This window comes from Anguilla anguilla, chromosome 18, assembly GCF_013347855.1.
Source record: "Anguilla anguilla isolate fAngAng1 chromosome 18, fAngAng1.pri, whole genome shotgun sequence".
Taxonomy (NCBI): Eukaryota; Metazoa; Chordata; class Actinopteri; order Anguilliformes; family Anguillidae; genus Anguilla; species Anguilla anguilla.
Window position 1 is genome coordinate 15,184,634 of NC_049218.1, and position 18,228 is coordinate 15,202,861.

The following is an 18,228-nucleotide window of genomic DNA, read 5'->3' on the forward strand; positions in this document are numbered from 1 at the left end:
TTTTTTGTGTGTCTATTATAACAGGATTAAAGTAGACAGCCAGGCTCAAGTACATTACTTGCTATAGCTGATCTCACAACCCTTTTCTCCCCATTATCAAACTTTGTTAGATTTAAGCATTCGGTGTGTGCTTTTATTTAGAGGTGTAGTAGGAATATTTCAAATTTAAAAAAATATTCAATATTTAACAGCTGTTTAGATTGCTCTGAATGTGGGTGCCTAGCAAAAAAGAAGTGACTGGTTTTATCTGCAAAGGTTGTTCTTGTTGTTTTCTGTTTTTGATAGAAAAAAACTGTTACCTTCACCTCTGAGGGTCCTTCCTTTGTGTGTAGAAAATGCACACACAAGTGAGTGGGTGACAGTCTTACAGATATTCATCTTGATTTACTGAAAGAGACTGGTTCCGTTACGAAGCCCTACATGGGGAGAGAGAGAGTGGTAGCGGTGTGCCAGTTCTTCCTGTTTATAGGTCTCTTTTACGGTAAGGTAGTATTGACAGTTTGACACGTTACACTTTCTACACCGTTGTTTGTGTCTGTGGGCAGGTTCTTACTCTCACTTTTGATTATTGCGCATGTGAATCCTAGACTTTCTCACGTTGAGCTGTGAGGTGTTCCTGACTTCAGAGGGTCGCTTAGCAGAAAGTAGACATCCTGCCCTGCTCACTGAAGGGTCCCACAGCATTGTTCTTCCATTGGCCTGCGCAGGGCATTGAGATGTTCTAATTTGAAGAGGAGTGCTTGCTTGGTGAGTTATCAGCCACGATCCTGCATCTTACCTCATTCAACTGTGTTTATCCTACCTAGAAGGAGATAATGTATGTACAGTGTACACCCTCCCCCTCTCTCTCTCTCTGTTTCTCTTTTGGTGTGTGGATGTTTCTCTCTCTCTTTTCTTGATCTGTCTTTCTCCTACAGAAGCAGTGATGCTATTTTATCCACACATGGTTCACTGGGACTGATCAGAGTGAGTATTGAGGAGATGTCCTGATTAACTGTGGATATTCTTATATCAGTGACAGATATGTGTCTGGCCATATTAGTCAAAAATGTTGCCTCCCTGCTTTACATTGCAGCACAAATGCAAAACTGCAACCATGTTTCTACATTCGTGGAAGAGGTAGATGAGCACAAACCTCAACAAAAGTGTAACTATTTTTATTTGTGTTGCAAGATATTCTTACTTACTTTACTATTAATCTGAAAATATTAGTCTAAAGAACTACTGAGAGTCTTTATTGCCTTAGTTGTGAGTTTGGCTTGGAAGAATGACTAAGAAAAAATAAATAATAAATAAGAAGTTCAGTTGACCCATTTAGTGCACTTATAAGATCAATGATGAATCAAATTCATTGCCTCTCAAGTGCATAATTTCTACGAGACTTCTTCCATTGGCCTTAATCTTAGTTTATTGCCTGATAATAGTTTAAAACAAGCTTATCATTATCGGCCAGTACCAGTATGACCACAATATTTTCATACATCCTGCATACTTTGATAACTTGAGGGATAAAAACCCTGCCCTGCCAGCCTACAGTGACATTTCCCTATCATTATACCATATTTGTATTATTTGTGACACAAGGTTGAATGCAAGTCTAGCAAGGAAATGGGTCAAATGTATTTAACTACTAATAAGACTACATAACTCCCAGTCTGGAGAAAGCCCAGGATAGATACTGGGTCTTGTGAGCCGACCAATTGCAGCCCTGTTTTCACATATTCTCTGATCAACAGGAAATGTGATCGTGCTCTGTTTCAGAAACATTTTTACTGCTGCAGGGTAGTCATTCAGACAGGGAAGCATTGAGTGATGTAAAAGCAGGGAATAGCTGCTCCTTCAGAGCGCTGCTTCCTGTGGGACCTGACTGTATCAGGGACTGATTTCAGGGACAGGAAAGATGGAGGATTTCACACTGCAAGCGCAGCCGTGACTACTGCACAAAACCAACCCGCTGTCCTTAAAAAGCATGGCATCATTCAGCACATGTGAAGTGTAATATCTGTTTACTTATCAATGAATGACATTTGCTCTCATTGCATCTCTCATGTTAAAGTAATATGCATATTTTCATATGAAATGCCTGAAATGTTTTTTTTTTAGAGAGAAATAATCAGTGCTGACATGATACCCTGGATGTTTCTGTTAGATTTGAATTGCAGATGTTCTGCTGTAGAATGACCCGTGGTTCACATGTTGTGCAGGCCAGTGACTGCACACTTACCTTCAGCACTCTCTCTGGCCCTCTCTGACTCTGCCAACTTCACATCTGAGGCTCAACGAGCTGCTGTACGTTTTTAATGTGGCTTTTCCTCCCCGAGCAGCCAGAGTCTGGCACTGCATTAGAAAGCAGAAAAGCATGTTTGCTGGATTTCACCAGCTTCATGATTTAGAATAAAACATTATACATTTGTATCTTTCATCACTTGGAGTCCTAGCTGGTCTTGTGTGCATGTTTTCCCAGTAATACTCATCTGGGTCACAGAGCTACTGTATATTTGATCCAGAAATAAATCCCCGGAGTGGGAAACCTGTCGGGTTGATTCTCATCAGAGCTCTTGCTGAACATTCAGGCATTCTGCCAACATTGTAATTCCTGAGATTAGCAGCTGGCTAGTTTGCATGAAGAATTCAAACATTTTTCATAAGGAACTATAATAATATCACACCTGACAGAAGAGCTCCCAGCCTCTTAAATGCCTGTATGTTCCAGACAGACCATTACAGCATCACACCTCAGCATGTACGTACTCAGTCCTTAAGATGGCCAACACTTGCTGGGTGGCACAGAGGGCGTTAGCTTTTCCCTGCATCTGGAGAAACTGCACCGGGCCTGAGATCCCTTATCCCAGAAAGCTATCATTTCCTTATTCCGTCCCAGTCTCTTTCCTTTCTCCTCTATTATGAGCGCTCTAATCTTGCATTTCTCTGGGCATGTGAGTGACTCTGGTTCTGCTTAATGAAGTTAGCCTTGTTAAGGTCTGGGCCCCATGCTGGAAAGTGAAGGGGAAACCAGGCCACCCGGGAAACCAGGCCACACTAAGCCACTTGTTTAAGTAGCAGCTCTGCTGTTATCACAGTGCAGTAAGGCTGTAACAGTCCTCGCTGTACTCACACGCGCACAAACACACGCACGCACGCACACACACATGCACATGAACACACACGCACGCACACACTCCTTTAGTATGAGTCTCTCACACACAGTGCATTAGTATGAGACTGAGAGAGGGTGAGTTGGTCAATCAATCATTTTGGCCGGCGGTTTGTGAAAGGACCCATTCCTTGTGACTGAACTGTCGAACATGTAAAGCTCACTTTTAAATTTGAACACTGTTTTTTAAAATCCTGATACAGGTCAGTCTGGGCTAACTGGAGTACTCCGTGTGCCTCTTCCACTGTGTCCAGCACCTTCTGGACCTCAAGACAAAGGACACAGTCATATTCTGGTATATCAATGTGCCACCTAACTCTACACTGTATGTGTGCATAAATGTGTAAGTTTGTCTGGATAAAAGGATCTGCTAAATGCTGAAATGTACTGTTATATATGCAATGTTGTAATAGTACTGTTGCATGTTTTCACTAATGGCTGCATGTATCCATTTGTGGATGGATGTAAGCAGTAATATATAACCATTCCTTGACATTGTGCTGACTGAGGGCAAGATTTTTTAGTGTAGTGTTGGTATCATGTGACAACACATGCTTCAACGCTCTTGATATAGGAGCCTTCCATCTTAAATGAGTCTCTAATTCAATTTTCTGAGAAGAACAGAGAACATGAAAACTGAACATCTGAGAATGAATGGAGCAGAATACACCCTCAGTAATGATGATCGTTTCTGAGACAGAACTTGTGTGTAAATGTGTGTGTGTGTGTGTGTGTGTTTGTGTATGCACGAGCGTGCATGGTGTGTGTGTATATATATGTGTGAGTATGTTAGTCACCTTGCATGTAAAAAATGTACCTAACTGATTATGTCAGGATGGAATATACAATATTCTGAATATTTTTGTCTTATCTGAAATGTCATTTGACAATGCAGGCAATGTTTTTTCACTGGTAAAACCTGAACAATTTATAACAAGTCTCCTATTTTAACTTTTAAGACGTAATTAGTTTTGTGCATAATGGAGGCCAGACTGTGATCATTTAACCCATCTTGTGTTGTAGCAACATGCTAGTTAACTTTTTACTTTTGCGCAGAGCAAAATCTCTGGTGACTGAATTTAGGTTTGTTTTTGCTTCTCCCACATGACAGGAGAGGGTTCCCAGTAAAATGTATGATAATTTCAATTAAAGATGATAAAATAAATTAAATAGTACATATCAAAATATCTACATTATGGATATATAATATCTTAAGGGTTTTGTGTAATTCAGGTGTGACTACTTAGCAAAGGGCTGAGGGCTGAGGGTTGGTAGTGTCAGCGGTTGAGCATGGTTAAGCCTGATTCATAACCCACAGCCCAGAATAATTTGCATTTCTAGAATCTTTCTAGTTGATTTGATGTTCAGGTAACAGCCACAGGAGGGCACTGTGCAAGAGCACTGGGTGGATTGTACAGAGGTCCCGGGTATTGGCACTGAATCACTTTAGACTTTAGTGTAGTACAGAGGCTATTGCAGAAGGAAGGAAGGAATGCATGTAGCTTGAGAAATTCCAGACAGGATTGTCACCAGGACTGGGTTATTTCCCCACCCTGGGTTTACTAGTTTTCTGAGCTAGAATACAGAAGTGAATGTAAACAAACCTTATCTTTGCCTTTCAACACATTCTAAAGTACATTCTAAGGTACTGTGGCAGTGCTGGATACCAGAACCACAATAGTCCCTTATAAAATAATATGGAATGGAATGGATGTGAAGAGTGTATGTATAGAAGGACTTTCAGTCACTGGTGCATTGTGCAGTGATGCCCCCAGGGATTACACCATGACTCCTCCTCCTCTCTCTCAGCTCAGATATGAGTGGCGCATTAACACCCTGATTCCTCCCCTCTCTCTCAGATCAGATATGAGTGGTGCATTGACACCCTGACTCCTCCCCCTCTCTCAGCTCAGATATGACTGGTGTGAGTAACACACTGGCGCGGGAGTTCCTGACTGACGTGCACCGGCTGTGCAGTGCAGTGGCTGAGGGGGGAGAGGATGAGGAAGAGTGTCGCATGTTGAAGCTGGGCGAGTACCTGGTCAGGGGGCGGGGTTTCCTACTACTCAACACCTTGGATCATGTCATCGACCAGGTGGGGAAGTCCACTAGACATTAACCACGCCTGTAACACACTACAAATACACATTCTGATACTTGAACAAGTATGCCTCTAAGACACTAAGACACACACATGCAAACTGTTCGTGGAGGGGGTGGATGGGTTGTCTAGGGAGGGGGTGGATGGACTGTTCAGGGACGGTGTGGTATTTATGGGCGTGCCAACATGCAGGCATGACATACAGCAGTCAGACCCCACTGCTCACTTTAATGAACTCTCTCTGTCCTGTTTACCACCCTTAGCCCCGCCCCCTACATACTGCCTGTCAGGAAGGGCGGTGCAGTGCTGTGGAGAGGGAGGGATGGAGGGAGAGGGAGACAGAGAGAGAGAGAGCAAGGGAGAGAGTTGGTGATAGTGTGCTTGTGGTAATCAGGAGCTGGCGTGTCGGGAGGACCTGCTGACGCTGTTGCTGTCCCTGCTGCTGCTGGTGTGGAAGATACCTTTACAGAACCAACCAGGTGAGTCCAGGGAGAACAAGAGGTGCCCTTCTCCCTGGGGTCTGTGCCAGGTGAGGGGGCTTCTGTTTCCCCAAACCTGCTGCTGTCACATGACCTTCTCCAGCTGTGCTCTTACCCAGTTTACTTTCTTTTCTGTGCTCTTCGTCCCATTTCTACAAGGATTTAAAGATAAAAGCACTAACCCCAAATCTACAAGGGTAGGAATGCATCAGTTACACAAAAATCCATCACCTGTTGTTTTGACTAACCCACAGAGCTTGCCTAAAACAGCTTAGCTATAGACTCATAGTGTGGAGATTGTGGTTAGCTATGGTTTAGGAAAACTAATTTTGGAGCTCTGTACAGGTTTGTCTGTTGAATTAAGTTCTTGGGTTCTAGACTTTTCCAAATATTTAGCATTTGTATTTACATTTTAAAATATTTTTCTAAATTGAGAAAAACCACACAGCATTATTCCCTTGATAAATGTTCCGTGTTGTAGCACACAGGCTTGTCTTCTCCGTATCTAGTGGAAGCTGTAGATCTCACTACCCAGTCCAAGGTCTCGCTGTACAGACCCTGCCTGCAAAACGGTCTGTTTGGGGGAGAAAAGTGTGCCACACGATGGCTGATTCACAGTGGCTGTGATGAGGACGAAGTAAGAAATATCCCACTAGCAGAATAAGTGTTTATGGCGCAGCAGAGCATGTAGCTGATTCTGTTATTATAAAACTGCTATGTAATTTGAGTGTTGAACAAAGTGTGAACTGTTCATGCATCACTTTTGTCTCCTGTTGCTTCACATTGTGGTCCTCAGCAGCTGCACTGCAGTCATTCAGTCTTAAATTAGTACGAAGATCTCCGTTACGATTTTAACTTTCGCTATAGTAATGTGTTGATACATTGCCATTTACGGTCAGTTACACAGCAGATTATCCCAAAGTTTAGTTCCTTATCTGTTTTATTCTTTTCAGGAAAATAAAATGAACACCAAAATCCCAACTGAATGGAACACTACATAATGTTTGCATTCCAAATTATTATTATTATTATTATTATTGACAACAACAACAGCAACAACAACCAAAACAATGATAATAATGTGTGTTTGGGCTCCTGAGTGGTTGCTATTAAAATGTGCTGCAGTTGAGATGATGGTGATGGTCTCCGTTGTGGCTGAAGGTAGTTGACCCTGAGGTGACACGGGCCTGTAGCAAGCGTGTGCTAATGCTTTCTAACAAGCCCTTCACACATTTCTGCCTTATTGGTTCCTATTTTTGGGCTGTGACCCAGCAGAGCACACCTTCTTTTGAGGGCTTTTTATGTAAGTATGTCAAACACTCATTGTTGATTTAGAATGGCTGTCTAAATCAGACTGGATTTGTGGATTTGCCTGTGATTTAAAAAGCCTTTTATGTGAGATTGGATTGGAGCCCCACAAGGCTCAGTCAAAGCTAAAGATTTGTAGAGACATTGAGTTTGTGTGTTTCTTGCATGTCATCCCTGGTCAGATTGTCTGAAACAGTAAATTTTATAGTTCAGTACGAATAATTGCATAGTGAAGCAGTTTAAGAGTGGACTCCTGAGGTCCCTGTAGGACCATTAGTGATACGACTCAAATGATTTTGCCTGACCCTGCTGGAGAAAAACATCTCAATAGTGAAAGGGGTGCTCATCATGGAATATCACGTTATTTAATCCTGTAGATGCTCTTTCATTCTGCCTGCTGGTGCTAAGGCCTGCAAAGCTACTTTTTTAAAGTGGGCTGTGCTCATTATGGTCTGCTTTTGAGACACTAATGAGACTTTCTGAGACCCTATGAGACTTTTTCAGGTACCAATGAGACTTTCTGAAACACTAGTGAGAGTTTCTGAAACACTAATGAGATTTCATCTTGTTTCATCTCTCCAGAGTACACACTCTCTTCACTGCCAGAAGTGTTTCTCCAGCGTGAGAGGAAGGCATTGAGATCGGGGAGGGAGAAGGCCGTCTCAGACGTGCAGGAATCTGGGAGGTCACGGTGCCAGCTCAGGGCCTCCCAGCATCGCACGGTGAGGCATGCACGTAGGCCCCAGCTGCCCGCTTCCAATTCTGACACCCCTGCAGATAAGCCCATCAGCTTTGGGGGTAAACGTCTCCGATCCCGAGGCTCGACCGCGCCAGTCGACCGGCAGGACTGCCGTACGAAAGCCCCGAATGCGGCGCCCCCCGACGCAGAAACCATGAGCGCCCCAGAGCGGCCAGACCTCCAGCAGAGGTCCAAGAGCGAGCCGCTCACGGAGCCCGTCGCTCTGTCCATCTTCGATGGCATGGAGCAGTCACCACTGGACCTCTGCCATGTCCTGCTCTCATTGCTGGAGAAGGTCTGTAAGTTTGACATGAGCCTCAACCACAACCCCGGGCTGGCCATCAGTGTGGTGCCCACGCTCACCCGCATGCTGGCGGAGTTCGGGGACTGCTGCGAGCCGTGGGGCGGCAGGGGCAGCGGGGCGGGGGACCTAGCTCAGGGCTGGACGGAGGAGCCCGTGGCCCTGGTGCAGAGGATGCTGCTGCGCTCCATCCTGCACCTGATGTCTATGGGCGTGAGCCAGGGGGAGGCGCTGCCCCAGCACCTCCATAGGAACCTGTCCGACCTGCTGCAGGCCACCCTGAAGATCCGCAGCTGCCTGGAGCGGCAGGCCGACCCCTTCGCCCCGCGCCCCAAAAAGACCCTGCAGGAGGTCAGAGACGACTTCTCCTTCTCCCAGACCCGGCACGGGGCGCTGCTGCTGCCGGAGCTCCTGGGCGGGGTTCTGGGGGTGCTGCTGGGCTCCCTGCAGGCCTCAGAGCCCAACCCCTTCTTCTTCAGCCAGGCGCTGGAGCTGCTGCACGAGTTCCTGCAGCACCGTGGCCTGCTGCTGCTGGAACACGCCCTGCTGCGGCTGGAGCGGCCGGACGTCCGCGAGTCCGCCATCAGCGAGGAGGCGGCCGGACACTCGCGTGACATCATCGCCGCCGCGCTGAACATCGTCGCCGCCGTCAAGGAGACCAAGTCTGAGCAGCAGCACCAGTCCGTGTGCGCCCGGCAGCACCACGGCCGCTGCCAGTACTCGCAGTTCCTGCACCACCACCACGACCTCTCGGGTCCGCCCGCCTCCACCGTCACCCGGGCCGCCCGCCACAACCCCTTCCAGGAGGAGCAGGCAGGGGAGGAGGCACCCTGCACCGAGCGCTGCTGCTGCCTGGCCGCCATCTCCCGGCAGTGCCTGCGCTTGCTCCAGCTGCTGCCCCCCGACAGCGCCCCATCCCTGCAGATCCTGGCCGGGCTGCAGGCTGTGGGGATCTGCTGCTGCATGGATCCCAGCTCCGTGGTGGGCCCCCTCCTGCACCTCCTCAGCCTCCGCAGCCCGGGCAGCCCCCAGGCCCGCGTGCTCAACCTCCTCAGCCGTCTGCTCCTGGAGCAGCTGGGGGCGGGGCAGCCTACAGAGGCAGCCAATCAGGTCGCCTGCAACATTTGTACTCTGGATAGCAGCCAGCTGACAAGCCTGGAGGCAGCCCTGAAGGGGGGTCTCGCTGCCCCGCCTTCTCCTGGCTCCTGCCGTTCCCAGGGCGTCCTGTCCAGAGAGGGGGTCGGGGAATGCGAGGACCTCCTGTGGAAGTGGGATGCTCTAGCGGCCTATCAGGACCAGGCATTTAGCGAGGACCGGCAGCTCAGCCTGCTGATGGCAGCTCATGTGCGTCAGCTGGTCCTGCGGGGAAACCTGGCGGTACGCTGGCAGCTCTATACCCACGTCTTCAACCCCCTGCTGCAGCGGGGCGTGGAGCTGGCCCACCACGCCCAGCAGCTGGGTGTGTCCACCAGCTGTGCCCAGGCCTGCAGCTACCACAGCCAGTGCCTGCCCATAGAGGTGCTGCAGGTGTACCTGCGCACACTACCTGCATTACTACAGTCCAGGTGAGCCCCGGCCAACAGGAGCCATCTCCACTTCTCTGTCCTCATTCTTTATACGGTAATCTTGGGGCAGCACTGCTGATGTAATGTTATTCATGATCCATTACCTTTATTTAACCAGATAGGTCACTGAGAACATATTAAATAGTACTAAGCCAACACTACTCTTCTGGTTCTCTATAGCCCTGTTCACAAGCAGTAGAGAATAGAGAACAGGAGCAAAAACACAGATTTATGGCCCAGGTTGTAACAACATGACAATGTTCTGAGTATGTGGGTGGTTGACATGGTAATGTTCTGAGATTGTTTGTGGTTCTTGTTCTGTTGACCCCAGCAGAATGACCCGGGACCTGTTCCTGGGCTGTAATGGGCTGAACCAGGTAACGGAGCTGGTTTACCTGGACGGCACGCGCCCATGGGCCCTGAAGGTGTTTGAGACACTCATCCTGAATGAGGTAGAAGAGCAGGGCAACATCCTGCTGTCGGTTCCCATCCCCACGGAGACGAGGACCACAGAGGGAGACGGGGGGCCCGCGGGGGGTCAGCCCAGCCTCAGCACGCTGTGTGAGGGTCTGAGGGAGGGGAAGAGTCACCAGTGCAGGGCGGGGGAGGGGCCGCGGCACGGCGGGGCGAACGCCCACCTCAACACTATCAACCTCTTCCTGCGCATGGCTTTCCTGTGCGTCAGCAGGGACGCGGACTCGGACCGCGACTCCACCAACGACTCGGAGGACACGTCGGGCTATGACAGCACGGCCAGCGAACCCCTGTCCGCCCGTCCGCCTCGCTTCTCCCCCGACCGCCTGGCTCTGCCGTCCCGCGACCAGCTGCGGCGTGCGGCCGACGTGTGGACCGCGTGCCGTGGGGTCTACCTGTCCAGCGCCATCTTTCGGAGGCAGTTCTACAGGCTGGGGGGGCTGGAGGTCTGCTTCCACCTCATCATCTTGGTCATCCAAACTCTGGCCTCTAAGTCCAGGGACAGCAGAGTCAGGAGGAGGGAGCCCAAGGGGAGGGTCGATCCGGCCCAGCCAGACGCAGCCCAGGATCCCGCTGATCCCCCTGGCCCAGCGCGAGGCGAGGCCCAGGCCAGAGTCCCCCCTTGGAGGCAGGAGGAGGAGTGGGCTCTGGAGAGCGTGCGGCTGCTGGAGGCCCTGATATCCATATGTCTGCACAGCTGCAGCATGGCCCAGAATAAGAATGAGCCTCATCTGCCCCCACAGGTATAGCCCTATAACTCTCACCTGCCCCCACAGGTACAGCACTATAATACTCACCTGCCCCCACAGGTACAGCCCTATAACTCCCACCTGCACCCACAGGTACAGCACTAGAACTCTAAAAATCTCAATGGAATCCGTGGTAAAATAAAAGAGCTACAGTATGTGTTGTTTCTCTTCAACCTCTGCTATTTAATGATGTCACTTTCACTGCCAGGGGGTGACAGTGTACAGAATCCATGAAGCCCCCCTCCCACACACACAGACACACAAACATATTTACCCCTGCACTGACACAACATCAGGGCTGGCCTGATTTATTGCGACAATCTGTTACACAGTTAGTTTTACATCAGTTCACACAAACACATGTTTTTCCCCTCTCTCTAGTTGCGGTCAGTAGAGGAGGTTCTGACTGAGGTGCGAGACCAGCTCTGTGGTTTGGGTCTGATGGATACCGACCTGGCCATCCCACTATTTGACTCTCTGCTGCGTGTGGCCTTGGCACAAGTGTGCACCAGCTTTGAGGCCACAGTGGAGAAGAACACACTGGTAGGAGTATTGTTCCTTCCTGTTCTGTATTTGATCTTGGACCCTCATCTTATCCTCCAGAAGTTGATGACTTTGGTTGTTTGTTTGGGTGTGTATGTGTGTGTGTGTGAAGTCCTTGTGGGGAGAGGAATTTGTACCTCCTGCAGGAGATCTCTCAGATGAGGGAGAGGAGCCAGAGGAAGGCAGGTTTTGGTCCCAGGATGGAGAGGAGGGATATGAGGCTGACAGTGAGAGCGACCCAGAGTGTACCACCCGCCAGGACCAAGGTATGGCATAGCTGCAGAATCCTTTTCTCACGCTGGTTTTGCTGTTTCACATGTTAGTCTTTTGTTTCTCATGGTGATCTCACCGTTTCTCAGGTTTATCTCACACTTTTCTCATGTAGATATCCCTGTTTCTGACATTGCCGTAGCAGGTGAAGAGGCAGATTTGGCTCAAGTACGACGTACAGTGTTCGGGATGAAGGCAGAAGGTCGCTGCATGGGGGTGCTGCTGTTTCCAGAGATCTGTACCTTGGAGCTGCAGATTCTTTCTGTTTCTTCCCCAACCCCGGAGGTCCTTCTTCACATCCTGCACAGCCTGCTGGGAGTGGTGTGCAAAAACCCCCATAATGCTACACTCCTGTACCAGCAGGTCAGTACTGTCCCCCATCTGCTCTTACTGCACTGCCTGCCTGCTTGTCTATCATCACTGAAAGGTTGGGCAAGAATTTCCTGAAACTAAATGAAGATAAGACATTTTAATTTGTCCCAGATCAAAAAGAGACTAGCTTTATACTAGGCCCAGCAGTCTGGCTCTACAGACAAAATCTGAAGAAAGGAACTTTGGGGTGATTTTAGATTCAGATATAAATTTTAAATCCCACATGGACAAGAAGACTTAGAAGAAGACTGTTTTCTTTTATTCAACAAATACAGACAAAGTGAGATTCCTTATAATGCAGCAATGTGTAGAATGGTTGGACTATTGCAGAGCACTTTTACAGGTCTGCCTAAGGAACTAACTGTGAAATTATTCATAACCCTGCTGCATTAGAGCTAAAACCAAGACGCGAGAGCACATTAGTGCTGTTCTGTCTGCATTGCATTGGCTCCTTTAATCCTTTAGAATTGATTTTAAGGTCCTTTTACTAATTTATAAACAGGTAAAATGGTTTAGCACTTTAAACTTTGGAATACCAATCTTTTTTTATGACTCAAACCATTAGATCCTCCACTTATAGTCTAGTCAGGATGACTGAGGTTACATAAAGAGTGGGAAAGCGGGCTTCTGTTCTCCTGTATTAGAGAGGCAGTCTCTGCATGTGTACACACAGCAGCTTCCAAATGTGTCCGTCACCTTCCAGTTCTTTTTACCTGCACAGGGAGCTGTGAAAACCATTTTGGGAGGATTCCAGAACACCCTGAAGCAGTCAGACTCTTCCTTTCAAGGTGAATTTGTTTATTTTCCTGAACATCTCTATGCCATGTCCTACCCAAGTGTATCTGGTTGATGCAGTCATTCCTGTTCTGTATCAGCCATTTTGTGTCAGTACAGTAGCAGCTGAATGCCTACAGGATCTCTTGCCTCATCTGGGGGTATACCTGTGTCCTTGTGTCTGCACAGCGTGTCAGGCGGTACTAATGGAACTGCTGGTTGCCATGGTGAGGGACCACATCACAGCAGAAGAAGTAGCCATGTTGATCCGGCTGTTCCTGGAGAAGGAGCCTCCCGCTGTGAGTAGCACCCTCTTTCGGCCAAACAACAGTACTTCATGTGAGTTATATTCATGTCACAAATACAAAAGTGGAAGATTTCCCTCTCTGTCCCTGAATGAAAACAGCATTTACAAACAAGCAATGGGAATAGGAATTCAGAGTCAGGCACTTAGCCACACATGGCCAGCAGAGACCACTACGCCTGGTAGGCCTCAATGGCACCATATGTGCTGTCTGTTTCATGTTCAGTGTTTTTTGCTTAGTGTTTATTGCTGTTTGTATGTTATTTAGTGTTTAGTGCTATTGGTTTAGTGCTCTGGCCGGGGGTTGTATGGTATAATAGTATGAGGGGATTATGGGTAAAAATGTGTGTCCTGCTGCAGGATGGGGTTCTGAAGGGGATCCTGCGGATTGTCCAGGCCAACATGGACATGGAGGCTCTGCATTTCCTGTCTTTTCCGCTGCTACCCAGCACTTTCTGCCCAGGTCCCAGACACAGCCGGGCGTGGGTTGGCAGGGCATGGAGGGGCCAACCCCCTCTGAGGTGCAGGGAGGGGGGTGAAGAGACTATCCCTGCTCACCAGCTCACCTCTCCCTGGTATGTGGCTCCCATCCACCTGCCCCTAGTGGGGCAGAACTGCTGGCCACATGCGGCTAATGGCTTCAGCCTGTCACTGTGGATGAGGGTCCCACCCACTGCATGGAAAAACTCTGGCAACTTGGACAGGAAAACCATGAAATCAACAGAGTTCAGGGACAACAACCAGGACAGCACAGGTACTAAGCAAAAATTAGTGAACCTGGCCTTTCTGAAATGTGGAGCTGGTTTTGGGTTGTGTGTGGGTGAGCCAGCCCTTTCTGAAACGTGGAGCTGGTTTGGGTTGTGTGTGGATGAGCCTGGCCATGGGGCTGGTTTGGGTTGTGTGTGGGTGAGCCTGGCCTTTCTGAAACGTGGGGCTGGTTTGGGTTGTGTGTGGGTGAGCCTGGCCTTTCTGAAACGTGGGGCTGGTTTGGGTTGTGTGTGGGTGAGCCTGGCCTTTCTCTTCCAGAGCAGGAGAAGTGTCCATCAGTGGGGCGCCGGGGTCCACCCCGTCCCGGTGACTCGCTGGTGGAGGAGGGCTTTCTCCACATTGCCTCGCTGGGCTCCAAGGCCCTCATGCTGCAGCTCTGGGCCCACCTGCCCACCGGAACCTTCTTATTCAGGTGAGGTTAAACGTGAGCAGGATTTATGTTACTCTGTTGTTATTCTTTGAGCAGGGTAGTGTTACTCTGTTGTTACTCTTTGAGCAGGTTACTGTTTCTCTGTTGTTACTCTTTGAGCAGGATTAGTGTTACTCTGTTGTTACTCTTTGAGCAGGGTTAGTGTTACTCTGCTGTTACTCTTTGAACAGGATTTGTGTTGACCCTAATGATGAGATGAAGGCAGGTCTGCTAGCCCAAGTAGAGTCTGGGGAGGGGGTCCTGACTCCAGGCCGGTGGCAGCATGTTGCCCTCACCTACACCCAGCAGCCTGAAGGCAAGAAGAGCATCTGTGGCACCCTGGCACTCTGGGTGTGCGGCATCAGGTACACCCCCTACAGGCTAATCCCTGCCACTGCACTCTGCTGCATTAAAATATACAGTAATAAAGGCAAATAGAGGCCTTGTGTTTGAACCAAAGCCACTCATTAAACTGGGTCTCATGGCAGTCATCTTGACTTTTGCCTGCACAACAATTTCCAGTCATTCAAATTTAACTTATGTGGTTGCACAAAGACTTGGTGTAATTTTGCTTTAATGCCTGTATATGTATATTAGTGTATTTTAGATGGCGCTGTTTCTCTCTCCACAGGAAGTGTGAGCTGTCCCTGGACTACGCCCTCCCCAGGAAGTCCAGCCTGTCCATGGACACGAAGACCTTCTGCCTTCTTGGACACTACCAGGCTTGTGCAGAAGAGCTGGCCTGGCAGAGAGGATGCTGGGATATGGGCTGTGTGATGGTCTTCAATGGTATGTATGATCTCACTACTCAGTTTCTGTATGACCCTCTACTGGGATACACTCACACTACACCATCTCCCAGTCACTCTCTACTGGAATACAATCTTATTAATTTTCCTGTGTCAGGATAGGGATTTGACATTCTACTTTAATCTGAACTGTAGTTTAATTTTCCTTGATTTTGTTCTTATTTCATTTAAGTTCTTATTTTCAATTGCTTTCTTCCTGTGTGCACTGTATGTTTAGCAAAAAAAAAAAGTTTGTCATCTAAAATGTTAAATATCTCCACAGCAATGACCAATATGGAAAGGAATGGTTTCCCAAATTAGTTAATAGAACATTATTTCTAAATAAACAATTATTATCCAATAGAGCACAAAGTAAGTAAACCCACTCACAGGTGACAGCCTGGGGGTTGAGAGAGAGGCCAAAGGTCACATGTAGCCCTATCTTCCTGTCTCTGATGCATCGTTTTGGGTCAGGCTCTAGAATTGGTCCAGAGGAAGCCTTTTATCTGTACACCAGCGGGCCTGACTGCACCTCCATCATACCCTGCAAGTATGGCACGCCCAGCCCAAAGGTGTCCAGGTACATGACCCTGGAGGGCCTGCAGAACTGGGGAATGATGTCCAGGAGCAGAGGAGGGGGACCCGAAACTGCGTCACTTATCGTGAGTCTGGGACAGATTTGAAAATATTTACATTACATTACATTACATAGATAGCTAAAATGGAGCACATTTATCATTTACATCCTATGTTACTTTTTATGCCTTAATTATGTTAGGGGCAGAATCAGCTTTTTCAATTTATTATAAATTATACTGTTCAGAATAAATGCATTCATTACTGATTTGTAATGAGTGAGGCAATTACTAAAAAACATTTAGTCATTGTGAATAAGCTTTTTTCCTTTCTGTGATCATTAATTATGTTTCCTGTCATGTCTGTGTCTGTAATTGTGTTTGTGTGTACGTGTGTATGCGTCCGTGTGTATCTGTGTCTTTGTATCTGTATTCGTATGCATGTGCGTGTGTGTGTGGTTCAGGAGGGTTTGGCGGTAGTGTATGTCCCAGGTTGCCCCAGTCAGTATTCTATCTGCGAGCCACTCTCTGCACTGAAGGGACAGCCCAAGATGGCTGTGACTCAGCGGACATTGCGCACTAAGACGGCGCAGAGTAACGTGCTGGAGCCACAGGTCCTCCGTGCCCTCAGGCCCAACGAGTCCCAGAGCCTGCAAAGCGTCCTGCACAAGATAGGGGGCGCTGCCTCCTTCATATTTCTCTTTGCCAGGGTACGAGATGGTCCCCTGGCATTCTCTCCTCACACTAACTCATGACCGAAAATGTTTTTTGGTGTTGTTTGGCCCATTTTCCTCTTTAAAATGATTTCTTATCATCAAATATTAATCACCACAGAACATCCCCCAAACACAAACAATTGCTACAATTCACAACTTTACAAAACTATTTCCATGGAACTTTCTTGTTTTCTTTCTCTCTCTGTCTTCCTCCCACACTCTCTCTCTCCCTCTCCCTCTCCTCTGAAGGTTGTGGAGTTGAGTGACTGTGAGCAGACCCAGGCTCTAGCCTTGCAAATTCTGCTGTCTCTGGTCAAACAAAATCAGCACCGAGTCCAGGAGATGGACAGTTGCCATGGTTACTCCATGATCCACCAGGTTCTCATCAACACCAAGTGCATTGTGGGGTACCACATACTCAAGGTTTGCAGCTACCCTTTTTTCTGTGTTTGCAAGAATAGTGTCAACCTGACTGTGCTGGAAGGAGTCTGTTTCCCTGCCTTGTACCTAGCCAGTCTGTGGGCCATTTTCTAAGCTTTCCAATTGAGTGAGATGTGCAGGCCTCCAGCACAGGCACTGCACAGCTCAGCTCAGGAAGAGGCTTTTGGGATTGGCAGAAGCACAGGGAATGGGAAATGGGTCCCAGAAATGGACATGTATTGTTCAGCTGTTACCTGTGAAATGTGGGTATTACCTGTTACATGTAGTTGTTTTCTGTGAAGTGTTGCATTAAGTAAGACAGTGATACGAATGTTTTCACCTTTGCCCATTGCCCTCGGACCTGTACCCAGGCTGTGCTGGATGGCTGCTTCAGTCAGGAGATCCTCACTGTTAGTGCAGATGGGCAGTTCTGTCTGAACACTGAGTCCACAGCTGTGGTGCAGGACCTGAGACTGGTGTCCGGTGTGCTGCTGGACTGGAAGATCTGGTCCAGGGCTCAGGTACCCACACCCACCCATTACTCCACCCTACCCACTCCCACCTATGAGCAACCTCACTTGTGGGAGTCTCATGCCCATATTCCATGTCAATCATCCTGTTCATTCAATAAGCTGCTCAGGTACACTTGTGTGCACTGAGTGATACATGCAGTGTGCAGTGAGTGATACTGTGCAGCATGAGTGATTGGCCTGTGTCCCCATTAGGATGGGGTATGGGAAACCCTGCTTGCAGCCCTGGAGATCCTCATCAGGGTGCACCACCCCCAGCAGACATTCAACATCCAGCAGCTCCTCAAGGCCCAGGTGGTCCACCGCTTCCTGCTCACCTGCCAGGTGCTACAGGTAAAAGACACTTTCTCCCATTAATATGAAAAGCTTCAGGGTTAATAAACCAGCGCAGGGCCAGGCTGTAGTCAGTGTCTGTTAGTCTACATGAATCCCTATCTGCCCCTTGGAGAAATACATACGTACCCTGCTGAATGATCTGTCAGACAGGGGAGTTATAGTGAATGCAGGGACAGTATTTAGGGTAGGGCAGGGTGGTCCTGTCCCACACCAGGTGATCCCTGTTTCACTCCTGTAGGAGCAGCTGACCCCTGTACCCCAGGAGGTCTGTTTGTCCTTCACTAAGATCATTCAGGAAGTCCTGGGCTCCCCTCCAGACCTGGACCTTCTCAGGCTCATCTACAACTTCCTGTTGGCTGTGCATCCACCCTCAAAGACCCACGTGTGCCACACCCCCACCAGCTTCTACTTCTACCTGCACATTGGTGTGTGTGTGTGTATGCTCATGCGTGTGTGTATGTGTGTGTGTGTTCATCTGTGTGTGTTTCTGTGTGTGTGTGTGTGTCTGTGTGTCTGTGTGCATGTGTGTGTGTTTCTCCATCTGTGTGTGTGT

The 18,228-nt window shown here is 48.4% G+C and overlaps 1 protein-coding gene across 1 annotated transcript in view; it reads left to right on the forward strand.

Annotated features, from left to right (window-relative positions):
* Positions 1 to 3,424: 3,424 nt before the first annotated feature.
* LOC118217551 (lysosomal-trafficking regulator-like) overlaps positions 3,425 to 18,228 on the forward strand; it is a 32,480-nt gene continuing 17,676 nt past the window's right edge. Inside the window, exons 1-20 of the mRNA XM_035399406.1 lie at positions 3,425 to 3,497; positions 5,063 to 5,249; positions 5,650 to 5,734; positions 7,625 to 9,647; positions 9,979 to 10,864; positions 11,252 to 11,413; positions 11,526 to 11,679; positions 11,826 to 12,046; positions 12,777 to 12,843; positions 13,019 to 13,128; positions 13,494 to 13,887; positions 14,160 to 14,313; positions 14,502 to 14,675; positions 14,942 to 15,099; positions 15,573 to 15,760; positions 16,138 to 16,383; positions 16,639 to 16,812; positions 17,181 to 17,330; positions 17,535 to 17,672; positions 17,914 to 18,100. Coding sequence (XP_035255297.1) covers positions 5,070 to 5,249; positions 5,650 to 5,734; positions 7,625 to 9,647; positions 9,979 to 10,864; positions 11,252 to 11,413; positions 11,526 to 11,679; positions 11,826 to 12,046; positions 12,777 to 12,843; positions 13,019 to 13,128; positions 13,494 to 13,887; positions 14,160 to 14,313; positions 14,502 to 14,675; positions 14,942 to 15,099; positions 15,573 to 15,760; positions 16,138 to 16,383; positions 16,639 to 16,812; positions 17,181 to 17,330; positions 17,535 to 17,672; positions 17,914 to 18,100 — 5,851 coding nt within the window. The 5' untranslated portion in view covers positions 3,425 to 3,497; positions 5,063 to 5,069. The remainder of the gene's footprint in view (positions 3,498 to 5,062; positions 5,250 to 5,649; positions 5,735 to 7,624; positions 9,648 to 9,978; positions 10,865 to 11,251; positions 11,414 to 11,525; positions 11,680 to 11,825; positions 12,047 to 12,776; positions 12,844 to 13,018; positions 13,129 to 13,493; positions 13,888 to 14,159; positions 14,314 to 14,501; positions 14,676 to 14,941; positions 15,100 to 15,572; positions 15,761 to 16,137; positions 16,384 to 16,638; positions 16,813 to 17,180; positions 17,331 to 17,534; positions 17,673 to 17,913; positions 18,101 to 18,228) is intronic.